A 22,040-nucleotide genomic window follows, 5' to 3' on the forward strand; every position below is an offset into this window, starting at 1 on the left:
GTTGCTGAGACCTGAAACAGCATCCACTTGACCTAAGGAGCCGCCTTGGCAGACCCACGGGGACTCTCGATGAACGCCAGGAGTAGACGGAGACAATGGGTCCGTTTACACGTGAACACGGCGATGCTTTCTATATCAAAGCTGTTCGCAGCTAAAACTTGGCTTCGTCGAAAAGGCAGGGATGTGACAAACGGCTTTCCGAGCCTTATTAAAAGTAGTCCTCGGACCATGTTTGAAAATAGAAGGAGGAAAAAAAATATCCTAATCCTATCCTTTGATAATGTCAAGATTGAGTGCACCTCTGGAGAAATATCGATACGGGCTCAAATCAATACTCGTCTCTGTTTGTCATTGTTTCTCTGTGTGCTTAGGAAAAGTCCTTTCGCCTTGCTGAAACGCAGCGCCGCCCAGCATACACGGCCATTACCACAGAGGTGGAGGTCTGACTTTTCTTCATTTGGTTCCTTTTTTTTTTAAACTGGAAATATGTATCAAACTGAATGGCTGAAAGTACAGGCAGGCATACACCTAAGGCCTGTCAAAGTCTGTATAAGGCTTGGCAATCCAAATATCGCCAGCTGGCTTTAACCTGTTCTGGTGCCAACCTTGCCCTGTGAGACTTCCCCCTTTCTGTCCTGTGCTTCTCATTTTTCTCTAGAGGGACGCACGGAAGGAGTGACTACATATTAAAGGGGGTTCGTTAGATTGGCTTCTATGACAGGGTGTGGGTAGTCAAACAATGTGTGCCTCACAGCAGAGGCTGAGAACCCCGTGTGGCTCGGTCCACAAAGCCAACTGTCTTAGCCGTCTTGATCTGGTTCTGAACACCTGATCAAGACAATTCCTCCCAGGAATGCCTAGCAGCTTCCCTTTTAGCTGATTCTAAATCTAATCAAGTTGACAACCCCAATTAGCATCACACGTCCCCTCAAACAAGCAGGGGAGCTCAAGATTGTGGGCTCGCTGCTGTACATGACACCGTTCTGTTGTTTTCCAAGTAATACTTTGCACGCCGATGTCAAGAGGTAGTAGAGACACAGTTGAGGCCTACAGAACCATGGGTTCTGTCACAATTGCAGCAGAGTTACAAGGCGGGGCTCCGAGGGTGAACAGAGCTATACAATTCACAGCCTACTCATTGCCAGGCAGGAGAACCTGGATTCCGGGGTTACAATAACCTCCACCCCAACTTCCAAAACTGTCTCGATTATGATAACCCAAGAGAGCATCTGAAAGGAAGTGTCAATGGGGTTTAGATGGGAAAGGAATTTATGTGAGATCGGTGCTGTAGGGTAAGGAACAAAGACAGACAAAGGTAAAACCTGCCTAGGTATAGGAGTGTAGCTCAGTGGGTGAACACTTTCCCTGAAAGTACAAGGCCCTGGATTTAAGGCCCAGCAATGCAGAAACACAATCAACCAACAGCAAAGGAAATCATTGTTCAATGAAGAAAGCACAGTAGCATTTCATGTTCAGCAGGCAACTCCAATAGAAAGGGACACTGGAAAAGTAGTGAGAACTCCCGTTTTAGGAGACCTTCGATGTCTGGATATGAAGACATAGTAGTTCACACTGTGAGCTCTGAAGAAACAGTGTTTTGCTTGTTACTCTCTTCCAGTAACAAATATCCACTTAGCACCCCCTGCGAGTTGTGTCAACCATAACTTTGAACAGTGGTATTACATAACAGCTGGTCTAGAAGACCATCTGGGAGACTTGATGATATGGTTCACAGGAGAGCTAAGATCAGATGCTGTTGGGACAGGAGAGATGAGAAGTGGAGCTGATCCCAAAGATCAATGACACCACAGTAGCAAGTAGTCACTAAGACCAAATTCAAGAACGTGTGTGTATATATTGATGAGTCTTTGGGTCACCTTCAATACCGGGAGACGTTTTCACGATTCTGAGTTGAGCATTATTTTTCCTCGATTTACTGTTCAAGGGTCTGCAGCTCCACTGTCTCCTGACGTGCACAAGACATCTACTGTCATCCTTATCTTCCTTGTCCAAGATTTTTCCTTTCAGCCATGGCGGTTCTCGTGATCGCCTTCTTATTACTGGCTGTAAGCAATCTGATTGTGATAAGAAACCTTCTGAGGAGTGAATCAAGAGAGCACAGAAACAGGGGTGGCATAAGTGTGGGAAAAGTATACTAAAGGTGAACTTACATGGTTTTATTGAAACTAGAAGCTTCTTCTTATAGCCAGTGATACCTACCTGTCTTAGTTAGGGTTTTACTGATGTGAACAGACACCATGACCAAGGCAAGTCTTATAAAGGACAACATTTAACTGGGGGGCTGGCTTACAGGTTCAGAGGTTCCGTCCAATATCATCTAGGCGGGAACATGGCAGTATCCAGGCAGGCATGGTGCAGGAGGAGTTGAGAGTTCTACATCTTCATCTGAAGGCCTCTAGCAGATGACTGGATCTCAGGCAACTAGGATGAGGGTCTTAAAGCCCACACCCACAAGACCACACCCACATCCACAAGGCCACGCCCACTCCAACAAGGCCACACCTCCCTACAGTGCCACTCCATAGACCAAACACATTCAAACCCTCACACTATCTTTGTAGGTGCTGAAGGACTCCCACGTAGAGACTGTATACCCAGAAAGAAAAGTCACACCTCCCATTTGAAAGCACTCCACAAGCATGTAGGTGTGGGGTGTGTACTATGACACATGCACATTGAGATGTGAGAGCCAAGGTTTAAGACATGTCGTTCTAATGTAGTCGAAATATGGCTAAAAAACCACAAAGTTTAAGTGCTTGACAAGGTGGGCGTTCGTTCTTTCTGTGGTAGCTGTTACGTGTTTGTGCATGTGTTCCACATGTACAAAAACCCTGTGGTGTGGGAAGTATTGTAATCCCCTGTCTACATGTATTAAAACTGGGACACAGACTGTTCGAATAATTACACAGCGTACTTTTAGACTCTAAGAGAGATCAAAATTTAACAAAGGCCATCAGATTAATAGTCATCTGCTTAGCCAGGCCATGGCAGTGCACACCTTGAGTACCAGCACTTGGGAGACAGAGGCAGGGGAACTATTGAGTTCAAGGCCAGCCTTGGCTAAAGCAGGAGTTCCAGGACAGGACAGGCCAAACAGAGAAACACTGTCTCAAAAAAGACAAGGGGAGAGGGGAGGGAGGAAGAGAGGGAAAGAGAAAGAGAGAGAACGTCAGAGACAGAGAAAAAGTGCAAAATGTTCTGTTATCCTTCTGCCCTAAGTATTAGTCTGGTAATGACAGGCTTTAGTTAACAAGAATCTTTTAGAAGCTAAAGGCTTTACTTTGTTTCCTTCCTCTCTCTCTCTCTCTCTCTCTCTCTCTCTCTCTCTCTCTCTCTTCTTCCTCCTCCTCCTCCTCTTCTTCTTCTTCTTCTTCCCCTTCTTCCTCCTCCTCCTCTTCTTCTTCCCCTTCCCCTTCCCCTTCCCCTTCCCCTTCCCCTTCCCCCCCCCCTCCTCCTCCTCCTCCTCCTCCTCCTCCTCCTCCTCCTCCTCCTCCTCCTCCTCCTCTTCTTCTTCTTCTTCTTCTTCTTCTTCTTCTTCTTCTTCTTCTTCTTCTTCTTCTTCTTCTTCTTCTCCTTGAAAAGTAACCTATCCAGACACTCTTCAAAACATTTGTTTTTTTCTCTCTTTGAGGCACGATTTGAGATTGGGAGTGGGGTGCCTCTGTTTCTTCATCGGCTTTTAAAGCTCATACAATGAATGTGTGATGAATACATCACCATGCCTAGTGGAGCAGAAGGGCTCCAGGGGTGTGAGTTCGTGGCACCGTTATCTACCTATATCTCCTCTAGGTGAGGGCTTCAAGTTCATCCATCCATCGACATTGCCCAAGCCGTCCTGCAGAAGGAAGTCAGCATTCAGCCAGGCATCCCAACAGCCTGCCTCTGTCTCTGTTTCCACTAACAGTCAGTAAACACAGCGTAGCATCTCAGCGGATGTTACTCTTCCACCCAGGCTCATTCTGTCTTCTCAGCTACATTAATTCATCAGTCATTTGATTCATGTGTTGTCTGAGCTCAGAACAGGTGCCGGGACTGCTCTGGTTTACCGGGGTTAGGGTGTTAAGTGTGAGAAAGGAAAGCAAATCCGTGCCGTATGGCTCTTAGACATTGGTGGGGAGCAGGGAGAGGCAGACAGTAATAGCAGTGAGTAGACCATGAGGCTTTGATAGTAACAGGGGCTGCGGATACAAATCGAGTGTGGGCGGGAAGTGCAAAGTATTGGGATGTTGATGGACTTAGTATGTTAGGCCTAGGGAGGATCCCTCTGCATAGCCAAGGAGATCCTACCTATGTCAGAGAACAAAGTGACGCTCAGAGAAGGTCTGGGGAATTCTCTAATGCCATGCAGTTCTATCACTCCAGAGGCAGGGTGGAAAAGAAAGTGGCCAGCTTCTGTGCAAGGCATCATTGTCTGGCATGATTCTGAGCTTGACTGGTGCTCCCTGGCTGACGCCATTGGTTCTGTATTCCTCTTCATAACTCACGCTTTCTGAAATACACCTCACTTCAGTTCCTCCTCTCCATGACTTAACCTTGCCACGTTCAACTGGAGTTAAAACTTAGGGTCAGCTTCCACCATCTGGGTAGTGCCATCATAGGATACGACCCCTCCCCCAGTACCTTCATGTCACTCAGAAATAGCCATTCCCCTAGGGAACCCAGCACCCGTGGACATAGAACTACAGAAGAGAGGGTGACTATTAGCCCTTGCGAATCTCCACCAGGGGGCGTCATGCTGTGTGCACCCCTCACCGCAAATAAATGGCAGCCTGACACCGCCTCAGATGCAATTTTGTATTTCACACACCATTTAACTAATGGAAGCCACATAATAGGCACTCAGCGAATCGCAGTCGATTACATTCTTCCTCGTTTTTCATCTCCTAATATGATTAAGATCCTTTGTATTTCAACTCATGGTAAAGGATGGAAATGAGGTGATTATTATCCACAAATTCCAGGCATTATCGAACACCTACTATAGGCCAGGCCCTAGGCTGGGTGGTGGGGGTGGGGAACTTGCGTCTGAGGGGCTTACATTCAGTCTGTGGCAAAGGAGCAATAAACGGTAATATGCGTGGTGTATTATGCAGGGTAGAGAGAAAGAGAGCATAGGCAGTTAGGGTTAAGCGCTGGGGAGAGTGGCCATCAGAACTCCCAAAGTATGATTCTTCTAAGTGTTTATATGAATGAAGAGAAACATAGTAACAGTGGTTGAAAGAACGAGCCCCACCCCCACCTCGCCTGTAGCTCACATGCTAATTCTTCAATCCCAAGAATATGTTGCCTTTCAGGGCAAAAGAAATGAGATTATAGCGGAGGAGGGAGGCAAGAGCATGAAGATGTCTGGCAGGAAAGCATTTGCATATGAACACAAACACCCAAGTTCACTCCTCAGAACCCACGGGATGAAGCCTACTGTAGTGGTGTACCTTTGTAACCTCAGTGCTGGGGAGACAGAGGCACAGTTCTCAGGGCTCTTTGGTCAGTCAGTCTAGCTGAATCAGTGGGTTCTGGACCAGTGGGGAACCCTGTCTTTAAATAAACAAACATACAAATAACTCTTGAGAAATGACACCTGAGATTGACCTCTCACCCCCCCAACCCCCAGTGTATGCACACACTCAAGTATATATACATGGCACACAAAAATGTGATTAAAAATTACCATCTTGAGTATCCAGCACTGTCCTGAGGCTCAGGGTAACTCAAAAGAGAGAATAGGAAGCAACAGGCAGACAAAAATACCCGTTACGTTTGGAGGTGGAGGGAGGGGCTGTTTGCTTAAGTGTGTAGCCTCTGTGTAGTAGTTCTCAGCCTGGGGGTCACGACCCCAAGGGTGTCAACAGATGCTTTCACAGGGGTCACATACCACCATTGGAAAACACAGATGTGCAGATTACAGTTCATAACAATGGCAAAAGTATAGTTATGAAGTAACAATGAGAATGATTTATGACTGGGGGTCAGCACAACATGAGGAATTGATTAAAGGGTCACACAGGCTTGGGGAGGTTGGGAACCAGTGCTCTAGAGTCTAGGAAATCTCCCCTACAGACTCCATGAGAACCCATCCCTGCTCCCAGACTGCTTCGAGTCTGCCAGTCTATCTCTCACAAGCATACCCCAAGAACTCTGTACCGCTCTAGCCGCTGTCGCTGTCTTTGCTACAGTCTGTTATAGCAGCAATAAGAAACAAGATAGGTCTCTGGGGAAGAGTTTTCTGCATGGGGCAAACAGCCAGTGCAAAGGTCCTGAGGTCGAATGTATCTTGGGATACCAAGATGTCTGTGCAGTTGGATTGACACAGAGTATTTTCAGAGAGCTCAGGATGACAGGGGCATGGGGTACCTTATCTAGCAGATCACGGGACAATAAAAACAATCACTTTTACTCCGTTGTTAGCAGTTCCCACGAGAAGAGTGAAGTCACCCAGCTCCCGTTTTAATGGGACTCTAGCTGCCGGGAGAGGGATGGTAGAAACACAGGGGGCAAGGTCACACATCAGTGCTGATAAACACACTTAGTTCCAGCACTGTGAGGCAGAGGCCTACAGATCTCTGTGAGGACAAGGTGAAGCTCTTCTGTATAGTGAGCGCCGAGACAGCCAAGGATACCTAGTGAGACCCTGCCTCACCAACAAAACGGGGGAAGCATATTGAGCTGGGGGGATGGCGCAGTGGTTAAGAACACTGGCTGCTCTCGAAGGTTCCATTTCCAGCACCAACATGGTGTTCCCGACCACTGGTACTCCAGTTCCAAGAGATCTGATGCCCTCCTCTGGCTTCTGTGAGCACTGTATACACAAAGTACAAATACAGAGGTGGAGGCAAAATATTTAGACACCTATAATAAAAATAACTTTTAAAAGATGTTATTGACTGAGACCAGAGTGGTAGCTGTGAACAAGGAGGAGGGCAGTAAAATTCAAAAGCTGCTTTGAAGATTGACTACAAGAGCCGAATCACAGATAAATGTGATTGTTTCCCTGGAAACGATTGATTGAGTAAAATTCCTTCAGTAATGAAAATCTTCACCGGGAAAGTGAGCCATGCAGGTAGGTGGAGCAGATTACTATCTCGACATCAGATACAATGACCTGAGTTCAAGTCCCATCTCCTCCCTTCTCCAAGGCCTGTGTGCCTGGGCTACATGTTTGAAATTCCCCAGCCTCAGTCTCCTCATCTGGAGCATGGGAGTTCCATGGGATGGCCCAAACATTGCGCGAGTGTAGACCAGAGGCATCTGGAAGGCCCACGCCTAATGCGGAGCAAACTCAAAACACCATCTCGGCGCCCTCGAAGTCACCGGTTTGCAGGTATATCCGAAGGCCTATGGATCACTCAAGAGCGCGACGTGGAACGGAAGTAAAACAAATGAAGCGGAACCATGCTTTCCTGTGGGGCGAGTTCAAAGAGCAACCGGGGATGCAGACATAGCTCGCTGGGTCCCAGAGAAGATTTTCAGAGCTCAGCCATCAAATAGTGTCTACATTTGCCAACCACGACTTCCAAAGAGGAGCGGGCCCTCGCGCCTTTTAGGGAAGAACGAGAATTACACGGCGATTGAATATTTATTACGCGCACCTCTTCCTTAAGCAGTTGTTTTACCATCGCGACATCAAAACCACCGGCCCAGAGAAGACTCAGATGTGGGAGAATGTCAAATGTGTTTTTTCTTTCTTTCTTCTTATTTTTTTTTCCCTGTCCCTTTTCATGGTAGATCTGACGCACCTTTGAATCTTCAAAGGACGCGATAATCAATGACGTGCGTGGGGAGACGGGAGACAGGCGACAGCGTGCCCGTCATTGTGGAGATGAATTTATTAATGTAAACGGCATCGTGTGGAAGAGAGATGGGGCTGAATTAAAATGTGAGGACCTGTGATCCAACAAGAAACATAGAACAAAGGGAGGAGAGGGAAACGGAGCAGGGAGGATAAAAGACACTTTGCCGATGCCAGGTACCACCCAACAGAGCAACATAAAAGAGGTTATCGCAGAAGCAGGCTACTGCAGCAACCCTGGCGTCTTAATTAAAGCGTCTTCAAGAAAAGAGGTAGCGGGAATAGGACCAGGGGTGTTGGTGAGACAGTGGTGACATAGAAGCAATACAGAGACAGAAGAGGGGATTATTCAGGGTAAATATTGGGACTAAGTCTCCGAGAAACACAGCCCGAGCTTCACTCATGGAGAATATTTAAAAATTGCTTGGGTATGGGGAGCGGTTGACGTTGGCAGCTTGTGTGGAGAATAGCTTTCTTACGCACACACACAAACACACACACACACACACAGAGAGAGAGAGAGAGAGAGACAGAGAGAGAGAGAGAGCGCGAGCGAGAGAGAGAGAGAGAGAGAGAGAGAGAGAGAGAGAGAGAGAGAGAGAGTTTGCATGCCTATGTGACTTACCACATGACTGCAGGTGCCCACTGAGGCCAGAAGAGGGCACCAGAGCCCCTGGAGCTAGAGTTACGGGTCATTGTTGGGTGCCGTATAGCTGCTAGGGGCTGATCTCATGCCTTCTCCAAGAACAGCTCGTGCTCTTGGCTCCTGAGCCATCTCTCCAGCCCTGGGGAATAGCTTTCTAATTTTACAGTTTGCAGCCATTAGCCTCAAGAAGAAGACCCCCAAACTGACAGACAACAAGTAAGAGAACAAGGATCTTGAAGCGAGACCAAATCCAGAGAGTGGGTCCAGGCCAAAAGGACTACCCTGCCTTCCTGTTGGGAGGGAAGATGGCTCAGCATGTAAAGACACTTCCAAAGCTGAGCTTGAAGTCCAGGACCTACATAATGGAGCAAGAACAAGTGTGGAGGCTGCCCTCTGACCTCCACATGCATGTTGGGGCATGTGCACACACAAATAAACAAACAAACATTTTAAATAAATAGTATTATGTATGTCCAAGAAAGAGGCACACCACTGGAGGAGTGCAAAGGACCTAACTGCCTCTTTATACAGTTGATAAAGCTGTACACTGTCTCCAAATCCACCCCAGAATAGCCCAGCACCAGCGCTATTGTCTAACTGTCTCCTTTGGCTGACACCTTGTGATGCCCTGCTTCATCGCCAGCCGCCCGACCGCGTAGTGGGCACTGTCCACATTGGCAGCCAGCATGGCCTCCTGCCAGCTAATGAGGTGATTGGGCTGCCAGGGAGAAGGGAGCTGGCATCCTTTCCACTCCGGTGATGAATGTATCAGGTGATGAGTAAAAGGTAGGACCGTCACTTCCCTGAGGTCACCCTGAGCCTTTGGAATAAGAAGAGATGGTGCAGGCTTGCCCTGCCAGCATTTACTAATACACACCATCCTCTAAAGTTTAAAACAATATGTCTGCACTCACCGGAAGTGATCAGAAACTATCCCCAAAAGAACTGGGGACAAGGAAGGGAAGTGTGGGTCCATGAGCAACAGCAGAAGGTTCTCCGTTCTGGCGAGGATGTGTGCAGCCTGGGGTACCTGTGGGTAGCTCTGTGTGACTGTCATGGCGGGAACCCACAGCCAACACTTTGCACATACCCACTTGAAATGCAAGGGCACTTCCTTCTGTGGGCGGGCGTGATGGTGGATCTTAAATGTCAACTCGTCGCAAAGTAGAATCACCTGAGAAAGGAGTCTCAAGGGGAAATTGTCCAGATCAGTGGGCCTGTGGGCGTGTCTTCGGAGGACTGTCTGGGTTGGTAATTCCAGTGGGAAGACACGCCCTGAAGGTGGGCGGCACCGTTTCACCAGCTGAGTCCGGTGCTGCCTGGGAGTTACGGAGGTGAGCTGAACCTGAGGACCCAGGAAGCATGGAACGTGTCCATCTCTCTCTGCTCTGCACTCCGGATGTGACATGACCAGCTGCTTCAGTCCCTGCCCTGACTTCCCTCCAAGGATGAACTGTAACCTGGCTCTATAAGCCAAATAAAGCCCTATCAGCCTATACCACCTTTGGTCAGTGTGTTTGCCATAGCCTTAGAAGTCAAGAAATGGGAGGCTTTGTGAGAGGGGCTCTCTTAAAGGCCATTTATCGGGTTCGAACTCTTGCGGATGCAGAAAACAGCGTTCCGGGAGCTTGTGTTCTTGCACCTAGAACACGGACTCAGATTAATTCAGCTGTGGAGGCAAGGGGCTCTGTGTGTATTAGGAAAACAAGCCCATTTGTAAAACGCTGCCAGATCCCTCCAGGTGCTCAGAAGAAGCTATTTAGCATGAATATTTCATCAATGCCAGAGTAGATTGAAGAAAATTCTTTCCATTATGTCCCCATCACCGTCGCACGTGGTTGCACGGACTTCTGACTAAAGAATCTAAATACGCTTAAAACATTCTTCACCTCCAGTGGAACGAGCGTGGTCTGATTGGCTTGTTATTTTCCTGCTTCATGAAATATTTCAGAGGCAATTGTGTCTCGAATGTGTTGTTTGGCAAATTTTTATCCGAAGCCAGAGTCTCTGGATTATTTTTTTAACTGGCAGCCCCGATGTAAGGAAGTCGACACTTTAGAGAAAATGTCGAGGGCCTGGCTCTGCGGTCCTTGCATTTTAATTTTTGAGACCAACATTTAGGACACGGTGCCGGGCTTGGCATGGCAAGTGAGGGAACAGACACTTGAAGTGGGTGGACTTCAGCATTCACATCCACACCCCAGACCCAACGGGCAGCCAAGTCGAAGTCAGACTCCAGCCTTGCAGAGGCTTCTCCAGGGGAGGAGAGGACTGTCTGGTGTGTTGGAGAAGCCTGAAGTCTCCTTGCCCCTGTCATCTTCGGAGCGTCTCAGGTTTCCCGTTCCCACACAATGCTGACCTGTGTTTACCTTCCGCCTCTGAGCCTTCTGCCCACAGTCCCCAGGCCTGAAACCACACCCTTCCTTTCAGCCCTTTTTCTGGAGGAAGAATTTTGAACTGATGGAGACAAGAGTGGAGAGCAGAGAGATAGATGACGTTGGCCATGCAGGAGAGGGCAGGGTCCAGGAGGGACAGTACCTGCTAAGGTCAGCAGCAGCATCAAAGCCCACTTCCTGGGTCTTCCCTGTCTCAGTGGTGCTGGGGCCTTTATCCTAGATCAATGTGGGAAGAAGGGGGCAGGTGGTGTTCTTAAAAGATCTTTCTGAGCGGAAACTCCTAAAGTCACCTCTCAAATCCTAAACACACAGAGAGAACCTCTAGCTTCTTTAAATCATGGACTATTTTGTCCATAGCAACTTCTTTCCCATCCTAAACATACATACCAAAGCCAAATGGCCCGGGACACTGGGAATGTCCCTCCTCGGTGGCCCACATTTGGGTGCCTGATGATAATTTCAACCACACATATAAGAGTGTTCATGTATGTGTTCATTTTATTTTTTTTAATACTGTGGTGCTTTTTTTCATTACACGAAAAAGAAAGGGACACCGGAAATTGAAATAAATATTTCCTTCTATAACTGAGACTATTTAAAGGGATAAATGATTAATTTCCCAAATAATGGTCTAAGCATGCCTAGACAAGACTAAAGGAGTCAACGTGCAGGCCAGGAAGTGCTTTTTCTAGAGCAGGTTTCTCAGGAAAGGGATTTCATTGGGCTCTCCTAGCTCCTACGGTCTATCATCCCTCGACGATATAACCCAGAGCAATACCTCACATGCCCAGTTGGCTGCGACACTTTTAAGGGATCGCTAAGCAGATATTTAAATGACTTCAGCAGGATGTTGACCTGGAGAATTTCACTTTCTGTTCTCTTGCTTAAATTGTGATTGTAGGTAGAAATAGGTTTTGTTAGGCATGTCATCAAATGAATGTATAATATACTTCGTCCATGACCCTCCCGCACATAGCCATCTCTGACTACCCCCTTTCCCCAGTTTCAGATTGACCTTTGTGCTGCCAAAGTTTCTGATTAGTGGCTTTCCTCAATGGAAGTGCTGTTCCCGACGTCACCGGCTAGCATTTCTAGAAAGCGCATGCGCTTGGAAGCTGCGCGATGGTGGCTTCTCATTTATTACTGTTGCATACATACCAACAGCCCTTGAAAACTGTGAATGCCATGGTTTCCGATGGTTGTCTGGCTGCACGCCAGCCATCATCTTCCTACCCCACCTTCTAAAAAAATTCTATATTCTGTGTCCTCTTGGCACAAAATGATTTCCCGGGCAAACAGGGCAGCACAGATTCCCACCTGAGGCACTGAGGGTCTTTGCTGACAGACACACAGGTATACGCATAAATTGCAAAGGTGGGGGCAAAGCACTAAGCTTAGAAACATGAAATAAGGGCCAAAGTGTTTAGGAATGGAAGGAAGAAGGCTGCTCTGCCCCGTCGCTCTCTCCTGGTGCCTCAAAGGCACCCTCTGAGCCAGCACGCATGCTCAGAGCGCAACTCCTCATGTACTCTGTGCCTCAGAGACTGTTTCCCAAGGCCCAGAGTTCCCTGCTTCTTTGGTATTTTGCATCTAGGCTGACACTGCTGAGCCTACATCGAGGGAACTGGGAGAGGTGGGAGGTGGACTGGGACTGCATCTTTAATGGCTCTGTGCGGGAAGAGAGAGATTTTGGGAGCAGGCACCAGGCTCAGGGGCTCTCAGAACAACAGCATCGCCCTCGGCAGGCTTGCAGACACAAGTGAGCCCTTTATCACAAACAATGGAAAGTTTGTTGCCGAGGACACAGGGTGCTTTTTCATTGCGTTGGACACATTTACACACGCGCTGTCGTAATGAACGGAGGCCTCTGTGGCTGTATTACAGCTCTGAATCACCAAGCCCTTACATATGCATGGCGCCTTAAATCTTCACCCAGCAGCGTCGTTCCCATTCACTCATGGGCGGCTCTTGGAGTTGTTGGTTTTCTTAACTGTAAATGAGATTCACATGTATCGCGTACTTTACGTATGTTCTGTCCTTTTGTCGTCCCTCAATAAAGCAACAGTCTTGGGAGATGCTATGCCTCGGTTTCGTATAGTAGAACCCACTCTCTCCTCCATTGTCTCCTGGTTTTCCTCCTCCTTTCTGCTGGCTCGTTTCTTTCGTCTTTCAGTTTGAGTTGGGTTAGGATTATTGTGCAGTGCTTGGTTCAGTTGGCTGAGTTCCTGGTTGATTCGTTTTAGCCTCTTTCTGCTCTTCACTGACATTCATAAACACGCACATGCACATACATATACACATACATACCTACATACACGCACATATACACATACATACACACATACATACCTACATACACACACATATACACATACATACATACCTACATATACACACATATACACATACATACACACATACATACCTACATACACACACATATACACATACACACATACCTACATATACACACATATACACATACATACACACATACATACCTACATACACACACATATACACATACACACATACATACCTACATACACACACATATACACATACATACATACATACACACACATATACACATACACATACATACCTACATACACACATACACCTGCACATATACATACATACATATGTACACATATATACATACATACACACACCTATACACATACATACATACATACACATACATACATACCTATATACATACATACACATACACCTATACATATACATACACACATACACACACACGCACACATGCACACACACCACAGGGGGGTAGAAATGAAGGAGAGAAAGAAAGAATTCAGTGTTTTGTCTTTGCCTAAACATGGAGAGTACTGTTTTCCTAGAAACCACCCATCATTTTATGCACATGTGTATGCGTGCTTGCTAGTGTGTACATTGTACATGTGTTCACATGTGGAGGCCAGAGAACAGCACTGAGTGTCATCTTCCCAAACACAGCCCAGCTCCTCTGAGGCAGGAAGGATCTCCCAGCCAGGGATCCTCAGTAATCCTCCTGTGTCCACTCTGCAGTGATGGGATTCCAAATGCACACCACATGGTCCAGCATTTGGAAGTGTGTTCTGATGTCTTTCTGCCCTCGAAAGGGAAATGCTTTTTCCAACTGAACCAATTTTATAAGCAGGTCTGGAGACATGGCTCAGAGGTACAAGCGCTGTCTGCTCCCCCACAGGACCTAGTCGCACAGAGCATTGGCCTTGCCATTTTAGGCACACGGAGCAGTGGTATGAAACACATTCACAATGCTGTCCAGTTCAATTCCAGAGTGCTTTCCGTTTTTACAGAACTGATTATATGTCCCCCAAAATAACAAACAGCTCATATCTTCTCTTGGGGTCTTGGGAAATAAACATGGAAAGAATTCATAGGCTTGCAACAATTATTCTGGTCTGCGAAGTGATCTTGATTGTAGCTTCATTTTCTCCGCTCAGAAATAGCATTTTGGTAAACCAGCCGTGCTTTACGTAATTTACTCCTTAGTTGGTACTTTTTTTTTTTCATATTCTTCTCTAACTCAGTTCACACAATCTAGAATGGACCTGACAGGAAGCTGTTTAGGAACAGAGTTTGTGGTATGCATTATCCCTGCTGGTTTCAGAAATGTAACTGGGGGTAATTCTGTAATTCTTACATAATCTGTGTAAGCGGTCCTCATTGGCTGAAGAGAGCTATGGGACTACCTAGGAGGATTTCTTTAGGTATGCAGGCTGGCACATGTGTGTTTTGTTAAACAATAAATAGAATGTGCCATCCCTTGCTAGTTCCAGCTACTCTCTGGCCCCAGCGGCCTCGCCATCTCCATGCACCGACCTCCCCATCTCACGGTTAGCTGTCACAAATCCTGTAACCCGATAAAATCAAAATTCTAGAGGCTTGTAAGTTATCTGTCAGATTTATATTAGTAAATTCTCAACTCACAAAACACCCGAGTAAAGAACCCAGAGCCAGCTAATATTGATATAAGCTGCCCATTTAGATTGTACAAATTGTCCTGTAATAATCCATCCCTTCTATGATATTCATAGCTACCTGTGGCTATTTAAAGCCACACGGATCTGGATCATCCTTCTCTTCCTCCGTCTTCCTTCCTTCCCCCTGTCTCCCATCTCTCCCACCTCTCAAAAGCTCTCAGCCCGCCCTCTTTTTCTACTGTCCAATCACAGGCTCTCGCCTTGTCTTTCACCTACCCTCACGTGCTTACAGACAACAATCTACGCATGTCTCCTTGTTGGCTGATACGCCTTTGCTGTATCGCTACTCTGGCATTTTGTGAGGGGCTCCGGGTGCGGTCTTCCCACACCAGGCTCATGTTCAATTGTATCCTTGCTACTCAATATGGGGCTGTTTTCACATTTGTCTTTTGTGTGTCCTGCCTCACTAAACATTGTTCAGTGTCTTCCTTTTCTTCCTTCGAGCTTAGCCCCTGGCTGGCTTCCTAGAGTGGAAATACGGAAGGAAGGGCTGTGGGTATTTGCAAAATTCTCGATAAACAAATATTGCCCAATGGCTCTCCACAAGACCGTTAGTCGATATTCCAAGAAAAATCAAGACTGTGAGTGTTTGTGGAGGTTTTCAGAAGCTTTAGCTGGTTTTGTTGCTTGTTCAACTGCCCTACGTATGTTTTCTCTTTAAAAATAAAAAAAAGACATTAAAAACATAAGTACTCACAAACACACATACTCACACTCATACACACACTCTCTTACACACACTCACACACACATACACATACCCTCTCACACATACTCATACACACATACACATACACTCTTGGCACACACACATGTATAGTTATGGACAGGGGGGTTAGTGATGTCATGAAATTATTATTTACCGTATTGTTTTGGTAGGGACTCACTATGGTTATGAAGCATGAGGTGCATGCTTCTGGTGATACAGATGATAATTTTAATTAGCATGTGGTATTCGATAAGATTGATTTGCATATTAAAAGCGATACTCTATTTTCAATTCTCCCCCCCCCCAGCCCTCTAATTAGATCAGGCTGGTACTAACCCCCTCCCACGTCCTCCTTCCCCTCTGTAGGCAGTAGTGTCTAGCTTGGGTTTAGCTATGTTGTGGGTCTCCACTATGTTTATCTTTCTGTTTCCTTCTTTGTAGATAATGTGACATTAGTACTTGACATAAAATAATGATACCGTTTCCTTTGTTGAACACAGTTCTTTAATTTAAAAGGTATAAGCCCTCAAATTGGAATCAATGAGTTATTGGATGTATTTAGAAAAAAAAAAAAAAGGACAGGACACTGGAGGCAGTGAAGGGAGATCTGGGAGGAGTTAGGGGAGGAGTTGGGGCGAACATGATCAAAACACATCAGCACATCGTATGAAATTCTCAAAGAATTAATTACGATCATTTTTTAGATGCAGACCTCCTGGCAGTGTGCACGCAATGAGTAAGGTGTGGGCACTTCCTTGGGGATGCACTCCAAAGGCACTCCTGATCCTAGCACTTGAACCTTGGGAAAACATCACCTGCATCCCCATGACACCTGGAAGTGTATACGGCCCTGTCACACACTGTAAATCATCCCTACTCCTCTAGCTGGCTGTGAAGAGAGCCATGCTATCTGGAAAGTCCCTTAGGCTGCTGACTAGATGACTTCTTCCTGTTTGGCAGACTAAGACTCCCCTATACAGCAGAAAGGGTGTGTTAATCCAGTATGACACTTTAAGTAGATAATTCGCAAATTGGCATTAACTGGCTTAACGATCACCACTGTGAATTGTGACATCAATTCTTCTGTGATGCTAACCAAGCACTTGGTCACTGTAAAGAGATTGGATAGGACAAGATTGACGGTGTCCAGACATTGCTGTGTCCTTCTGAACAAAGTGTAAGACCCCAGGACAGGCAGATACTTTCTTTCCCATCTGTGAGAGATCTTAATCAGGACACCTTGTTTTCTCTTTTAGGACATTTTTAAATTTGCAAGGACATCTCCTGTCCCAAGACAAAAGAGGTCCATTGTGGTGTCCCCCATCTTGATCCCAGAGAACCAGAGACAGCCCTTCCCCAGAGATGTTGGCAAGGTAAGTTGGACAAAGGACAAAGGACAGGGAGTGGTCCAGAGTATTTCTGTTAGGGGCTGAGCATGCGCAGTGTCCGCTGGCTATGCCAGATGAGAGTAGTTGGAACTGGCCTCCATCACTGTGTGTGTGGGAAGAGGTCAAAATGATTGTATCAAGGTAAGAATTTAAGCAATCATTTTAAAAGAAAATAACATGAAAATGCAGAAGCCATAGATCACGACTGTAGGATCTACATAGTAGAAAATAAACTTGTGGTGATGTTGTCACATGTCATTGGTTAACAACTGGCTGCTTTGTCTTCGTAGCTGATGTCCAGGTGACAGGCTGACAGCTGTGTGCCTATGTCTGCTTTTTTTACTGAGGTCCTGTTTCTTTTTCAAATGTGTCAGTCCAAGCTCACTGTCGGGTTAGCTTATCGGACACGAAACCAGAGCATGGGAACTCACCGGCATGAACTAGATCCAGAAGCAGTGTTGCTTCGCTCTGAACAATAAAGTCCCGGAAGAAAATATCTACCTTTAAATGGACCACAGCACTAAAGCCACCTTGCATAAGAAAAAAAAAATCAGCAGATTGGGTTTAATGATCCGACTAGCTTTTTTTGGTGATTCAGGACCCAGGCCACTTCCTGTCTGTGAACTAGAAGGGTGCTGTGCTGAGCTGACCGAAGGGGCTAGCTTTACCCGAGTGGGTAGGAGCAAGGACTAAAAGGGATGCATTGTTTCAAAGTAATTTACCTTAAGGAACAAATCAGGCCATCCTTGGTCCATTGGCTCAGATGCACTGAGTCATCCCAAACTGGTTGCTGTGAATATCCTGTTTTTCAGAAATCTGACCCATTTTAAATCACTTTAATTATGCAGACCTGCCTATAGGTGATTCCATTCTGTCTTTCTCTGCCCTTTTGGACCTAGTACAGATGTCTCATTCAAAAGAGTGGCCTCAAGGAAATTTTATGGGACACACATCAGTAGTACCTCCTGGCTTCACAGAAATGTCTACGTGGAGATTCAGATTCGAATCGGTTTCTATTTCTTGTTGAACCTGGAGTTCGGGTGCTTACTGGAACGAGCAGTCTCAGTGCCAGGAGCTATTGTTTTAGTAATTTACTCATCAGGTAAAAATAGAAAACAGGCTCTGGTCCAATCAGGACTGGGTGAATGCAATCCCGTTACGAGCAAACAATCCAACTTGTTGTCTAGTGGGGAAATGGACACATATGCAACTAAATAACAAGAAAATTAGAGCGTATGACAATGTCTGCACAAAACAACACCACAGTGACTGGAGGGAAGGAGAAAGGGTTCAGCCCCAAAGAGTCAGAGGGAGGAGATTGTCACAAAGCTGGCTGATACCAGCTAAGAGGTTCGTGATATCTGAGGGGAGAGTGGAAGGATCAGGACATTCATGGGAAGACGTGGTCCATGCTGTCTCGGTAGAGAGATATGTGCTCAAGGGCCTGAGATGGAGAGGGATGAAATGTTCCTGAGGAGCAGGACCCTAGGGTACTGTGTCCTGGCTGGTTTTGTGTGTCAGCTTGACACAAGCTGGAGTCATCACAGACAAAGGAGCCTCCCTTGGGGAAATGCCGCCATGAGACCCAGCTTTAAAGCATTTTCTCAATTAGTGATCAAGGGTGGGAGGACCCAGCCCATTGTGGGTGGTGCTGTCCCTGGGCTGGTAGTCTTAGGTTCTACAAGAGAGTAAGCTGAGCAAGCCAGGGGGAGCAAGCCAGTAAGTAACATCCATCCATGGCCTCTGCATCGGCTCCTGCTTCCTGACCTGCTTGAGTTCCTGTCCTGACTTCCTTTGGTGATGAACAGCAATGTGGAAGTGTAAGCTGAATAAACCCTTTCCTCCCCAACTTGCTTCTTGGTCGTGATGTTTGTGCAGGAATAGAAACCCTGACTAAGACAACTAGTAAACCTGGGAGAGCATGGTCAGAGAGCCTAGAAGATCTTGGAGGTGACCTACTTGGAGGCACTTTGACGGATTGGGATTTGGGCACAGCCTGAAATGACTGACCCCTGGAAGCTCTCTCCAGGCAGTGTATACATGTCAGGGGACACTGGCCTCCCTGTAGAGAATAATTTGTGAAATCAGAATGGGAGACAGCAGTGGGAACAAAGAGACCCACTAAGAGGAGAGGACTTCTGAATGAGGTGAGGGTGTCTTAGACCACTGGAGAAATTTCTACTGGAAATCAAAGACAGCAGCAACCAAATGTTCTGCTGATCAATATACGTATTATTTTAAACTGCCATTGTGCCAAAGCTGTATCTCTCTTAGCAATCATTTTCTATGACTCCTAGAAAACAGAGCAGCTTGGAAGGGACAGAGGTGAGTTATGACAAGTCCTGTCCCCCTGGACAGCCCCAAGCACTGTCAAACCCACACTAGGATCCCTGTCGAGAGGCTCATCTCCACCTCTTTAATGACTTTTGAGATCAGTGTCGGTCTTTTTTCATTACCCTAACAGAAGAGCGGATTCGGGCTGCTTTATAAAGAAAAGAGGTTTATTTAACTCATGGTAATAGGTGTGGAGGATCCAGAGGTGGCATCTGGTAGTAACTTCGTCAGCAGACTTCTGAAGACATACGATGAGTCATGGGAAAGAGATAGGCAGCACGATGTATGAGGCTCCATGGCCTCCTTCCTCACTCAGGGTGTTCAGGCAGCTGTGAGCATGTGCGTGTGAGGTGGGGTGGAGAGTGCGGGGAGGGCGTTCTGAGGATTTCAGTGTTACAGTTCTTTTAGACAGTGTTCAGTGAAACAGCATGTTCTCATTTTGGGGGTGAACAAGAGCTATATGAAGCTTGGGGAATGGGTAGGGGTTTCAGAGTGGGTGTATTTTATTGGCTATGACAGAGAGGCTAGAAACGCTTTGTTTACATGGAGAGGAATTCCAGTTACTTGCCGGGGAGGTTTTTATCGGAAGAGAGGAAAGTGAACCTGTCATTTGGCCATGGACTACGTGACTTTCCAGGGCTAGAAGAAGTGGAGGTCATGCTCTCCAGATAAGATCAGGCAGAGAAGAGGAAGCCCCACTGAGAAAGAGAGTCTTCTACTTTGCACTGAGCTTGGGAGGTATCTGGACACAGTGGAGCGCAACCTTAATAGCAGGGTCTCCCAACATGTACTTATCCGTCTAGTCTCTCTGCCTCTTTGTTTCTGTGCGTCTCTGTATCCGTATCCTTGTGTATGTAGCTGTACATTTGTACATGGATCAGGGCACATGTGTATTAGTGGAGTCCAGAGAAGAACCCCAGGCTGTTCCACAAGATGTCATCTACTTTGAATTTTATAGACATGGTCTCCCATTAGTCTGGAACTCATCAAGGAGGCCAGGCTGAGCCCCAGGGATCTGCTTGTCTCTGCCTCCTCAATACTGGGATTGTACCACCATGCTGCCATTTTAAAACTATGTACAGGTTGTGTGGATCAAGTGTGTGTCCCTGTGCTCACAAGGCAAGCACTTTACTGACTTCTGGCTAGGGAGTCTCCCCAACATCTTCCTCTTCTAATACTGCTACTGGCATTTTATTATGGGGGTTCTATCCTTGGGGCCGTGTCTAATTTTAATCACACACAAAGGGCACCTCCTCAAACACCATAGGCAGGTGGTTCCTACATCCTTAGTGCCTTGTAATGAGAATTACACTGAACACATGAAGCATTGGGGGTGGTCTTCACACAAGCTCTATCTACACAGTAGCAGGATGTAAGATGTGTTTTTTTCTAAGTACCACAAAGGGGAACTAGGTTTTCACCTGTAACCATGCATCAGAATCCCCAGACACACTTAACATGGGTACCAGGGTCCCACCCTCCAGGCCAAAACACATAACCTTTATGCAAGAACTATGCATAGGTGTTATTTAAAAGACCCCAGGGAAGACTGGTGTACACCAGGGTGAGGTCTCCTGGCATAGACCATCTTCTGCCTAGAGATGGTGTGACCCACAATGTCAGCTCCTCTGGGACCTTGTAGAAGTGTATGTTCTTGAGCCCTATCCTTAGAATCTCCTGGGTGAAGACCAGAAACCAGCTTTATAGAATTTATAGCAGACACTTGTGTGCGTCTCAGCTCTATCCCAGAACTTGTGTCTTAGTAAGATCCCTTTATGACGTATCAGATATCCATTGATGTGCTTGTCTATGCATCTTGTCCTTCAATGTGTGTCAATACCAAACAATTCATTATGATGCTGTTTTAAAGAGAGAACTTATTCTAGATTGATGTCCATTGCTGTGATAAAACATTCTTGCTAAAAGCTACTTGGGGAGGGAGGGATTCACTTGGCTTATACTACCATGCCTCAGCCCATCATTGAAGGAAGTCAGGACAGGCATTTGAAACAGAAACCACCATAGGAGCACTGCTTGCTGTTGCCCTTCCTCTGGTTTACTCAGCTATTATCTATCTATCTATCTATCTATCTATCTATCTATCTATCTATCTATCCATCCATCTATTGATCTATCGTGCACACGTGTGTGTGTGTGTGTGTGTGTGTGTGTGTGTGTGTGTGTGTGTGTATCTCCCAATCCACCCTGCCTAGGGATGTCACCCCCCACAGTGGACTGAGCCCTCCAACATGGACTAGCAATTGAGAAGTTATCCCACAGATGAAGATAATCCTTCCATTGAGCTACTCTCTTCTTACAAGTGTCAAGCTGACAACTAAAGTCACCTATCATGATGCCCATCAGAAAGAGTGTCCTGACCCATAGTAGGTGGCTCAGGTTTGAGCGAGCAGCCCCTGCACATATTAGATAAGAGCCAAGGTGGCAGGAAGCCGTGTGTCTACACTGATGACATCATCTCTGAGCCCCACTCCCCTACTTGGTGTGTGAGAAGATGATCTCTGTGGAATTCTTGTCATGAGAACTCACTGTGATAAGTGGAAAGGGCTTAGCAGAGTGCCAGATAAAACACGAATCGGTGCTAGTATTTTTTATGCTTCTCTAATCCTATACGATCAAGGATGCTGTCTGTTCCCATTGCTATTAAGTCCCAAGGTCCTCCCACGGTGCCGCATGAATAGCCAATTCTCAGTCTATGTTGGCTGACGCAAACTAGGTTGAGTTTC

At 46.5% G+C, this 22,040-nt stretch overlaps 1 protein-coding gene across 2 annotated transcripts in view; it reads left to right on the plus strand.

Annotated features, from left to right (window-relative positions):
* Cdh13 (cadherin 13) overlaps nt 1-22,040 on the plus strand; it is a 1,039,744-nt gene that overhangs the window by 459,823 nt on the left and 557,881 nt on the right. For both annotated transcript variants that reach the window (XR_015643278.1, NM_138889.2), the window contains 1 exon segment: nt 16,831-16,947. Coding sequence is in view for 1 of the 2 variants with exons in the window: in NM_138889.2 (NP_620244.1) it covers nt 16,831-16,947 (117 nt within the window). In the remaining variant the exon portion in view is untranslated.

This window comes from Rattus norvegicus, chromosome 19 (assembly GCF_021556685.1).
Source record: "Rattus norvegicus strain SHRSP/BbbUtx chromosome 19, alternate assembly SHRSP_T2T, whole genome shotgun sequence".
Lineage (NCBI taxonomy): Eukaryota > Metazoa > Chordata > Mammalia > Rodentia > Muridae > Rattus > Rattus norvegicus.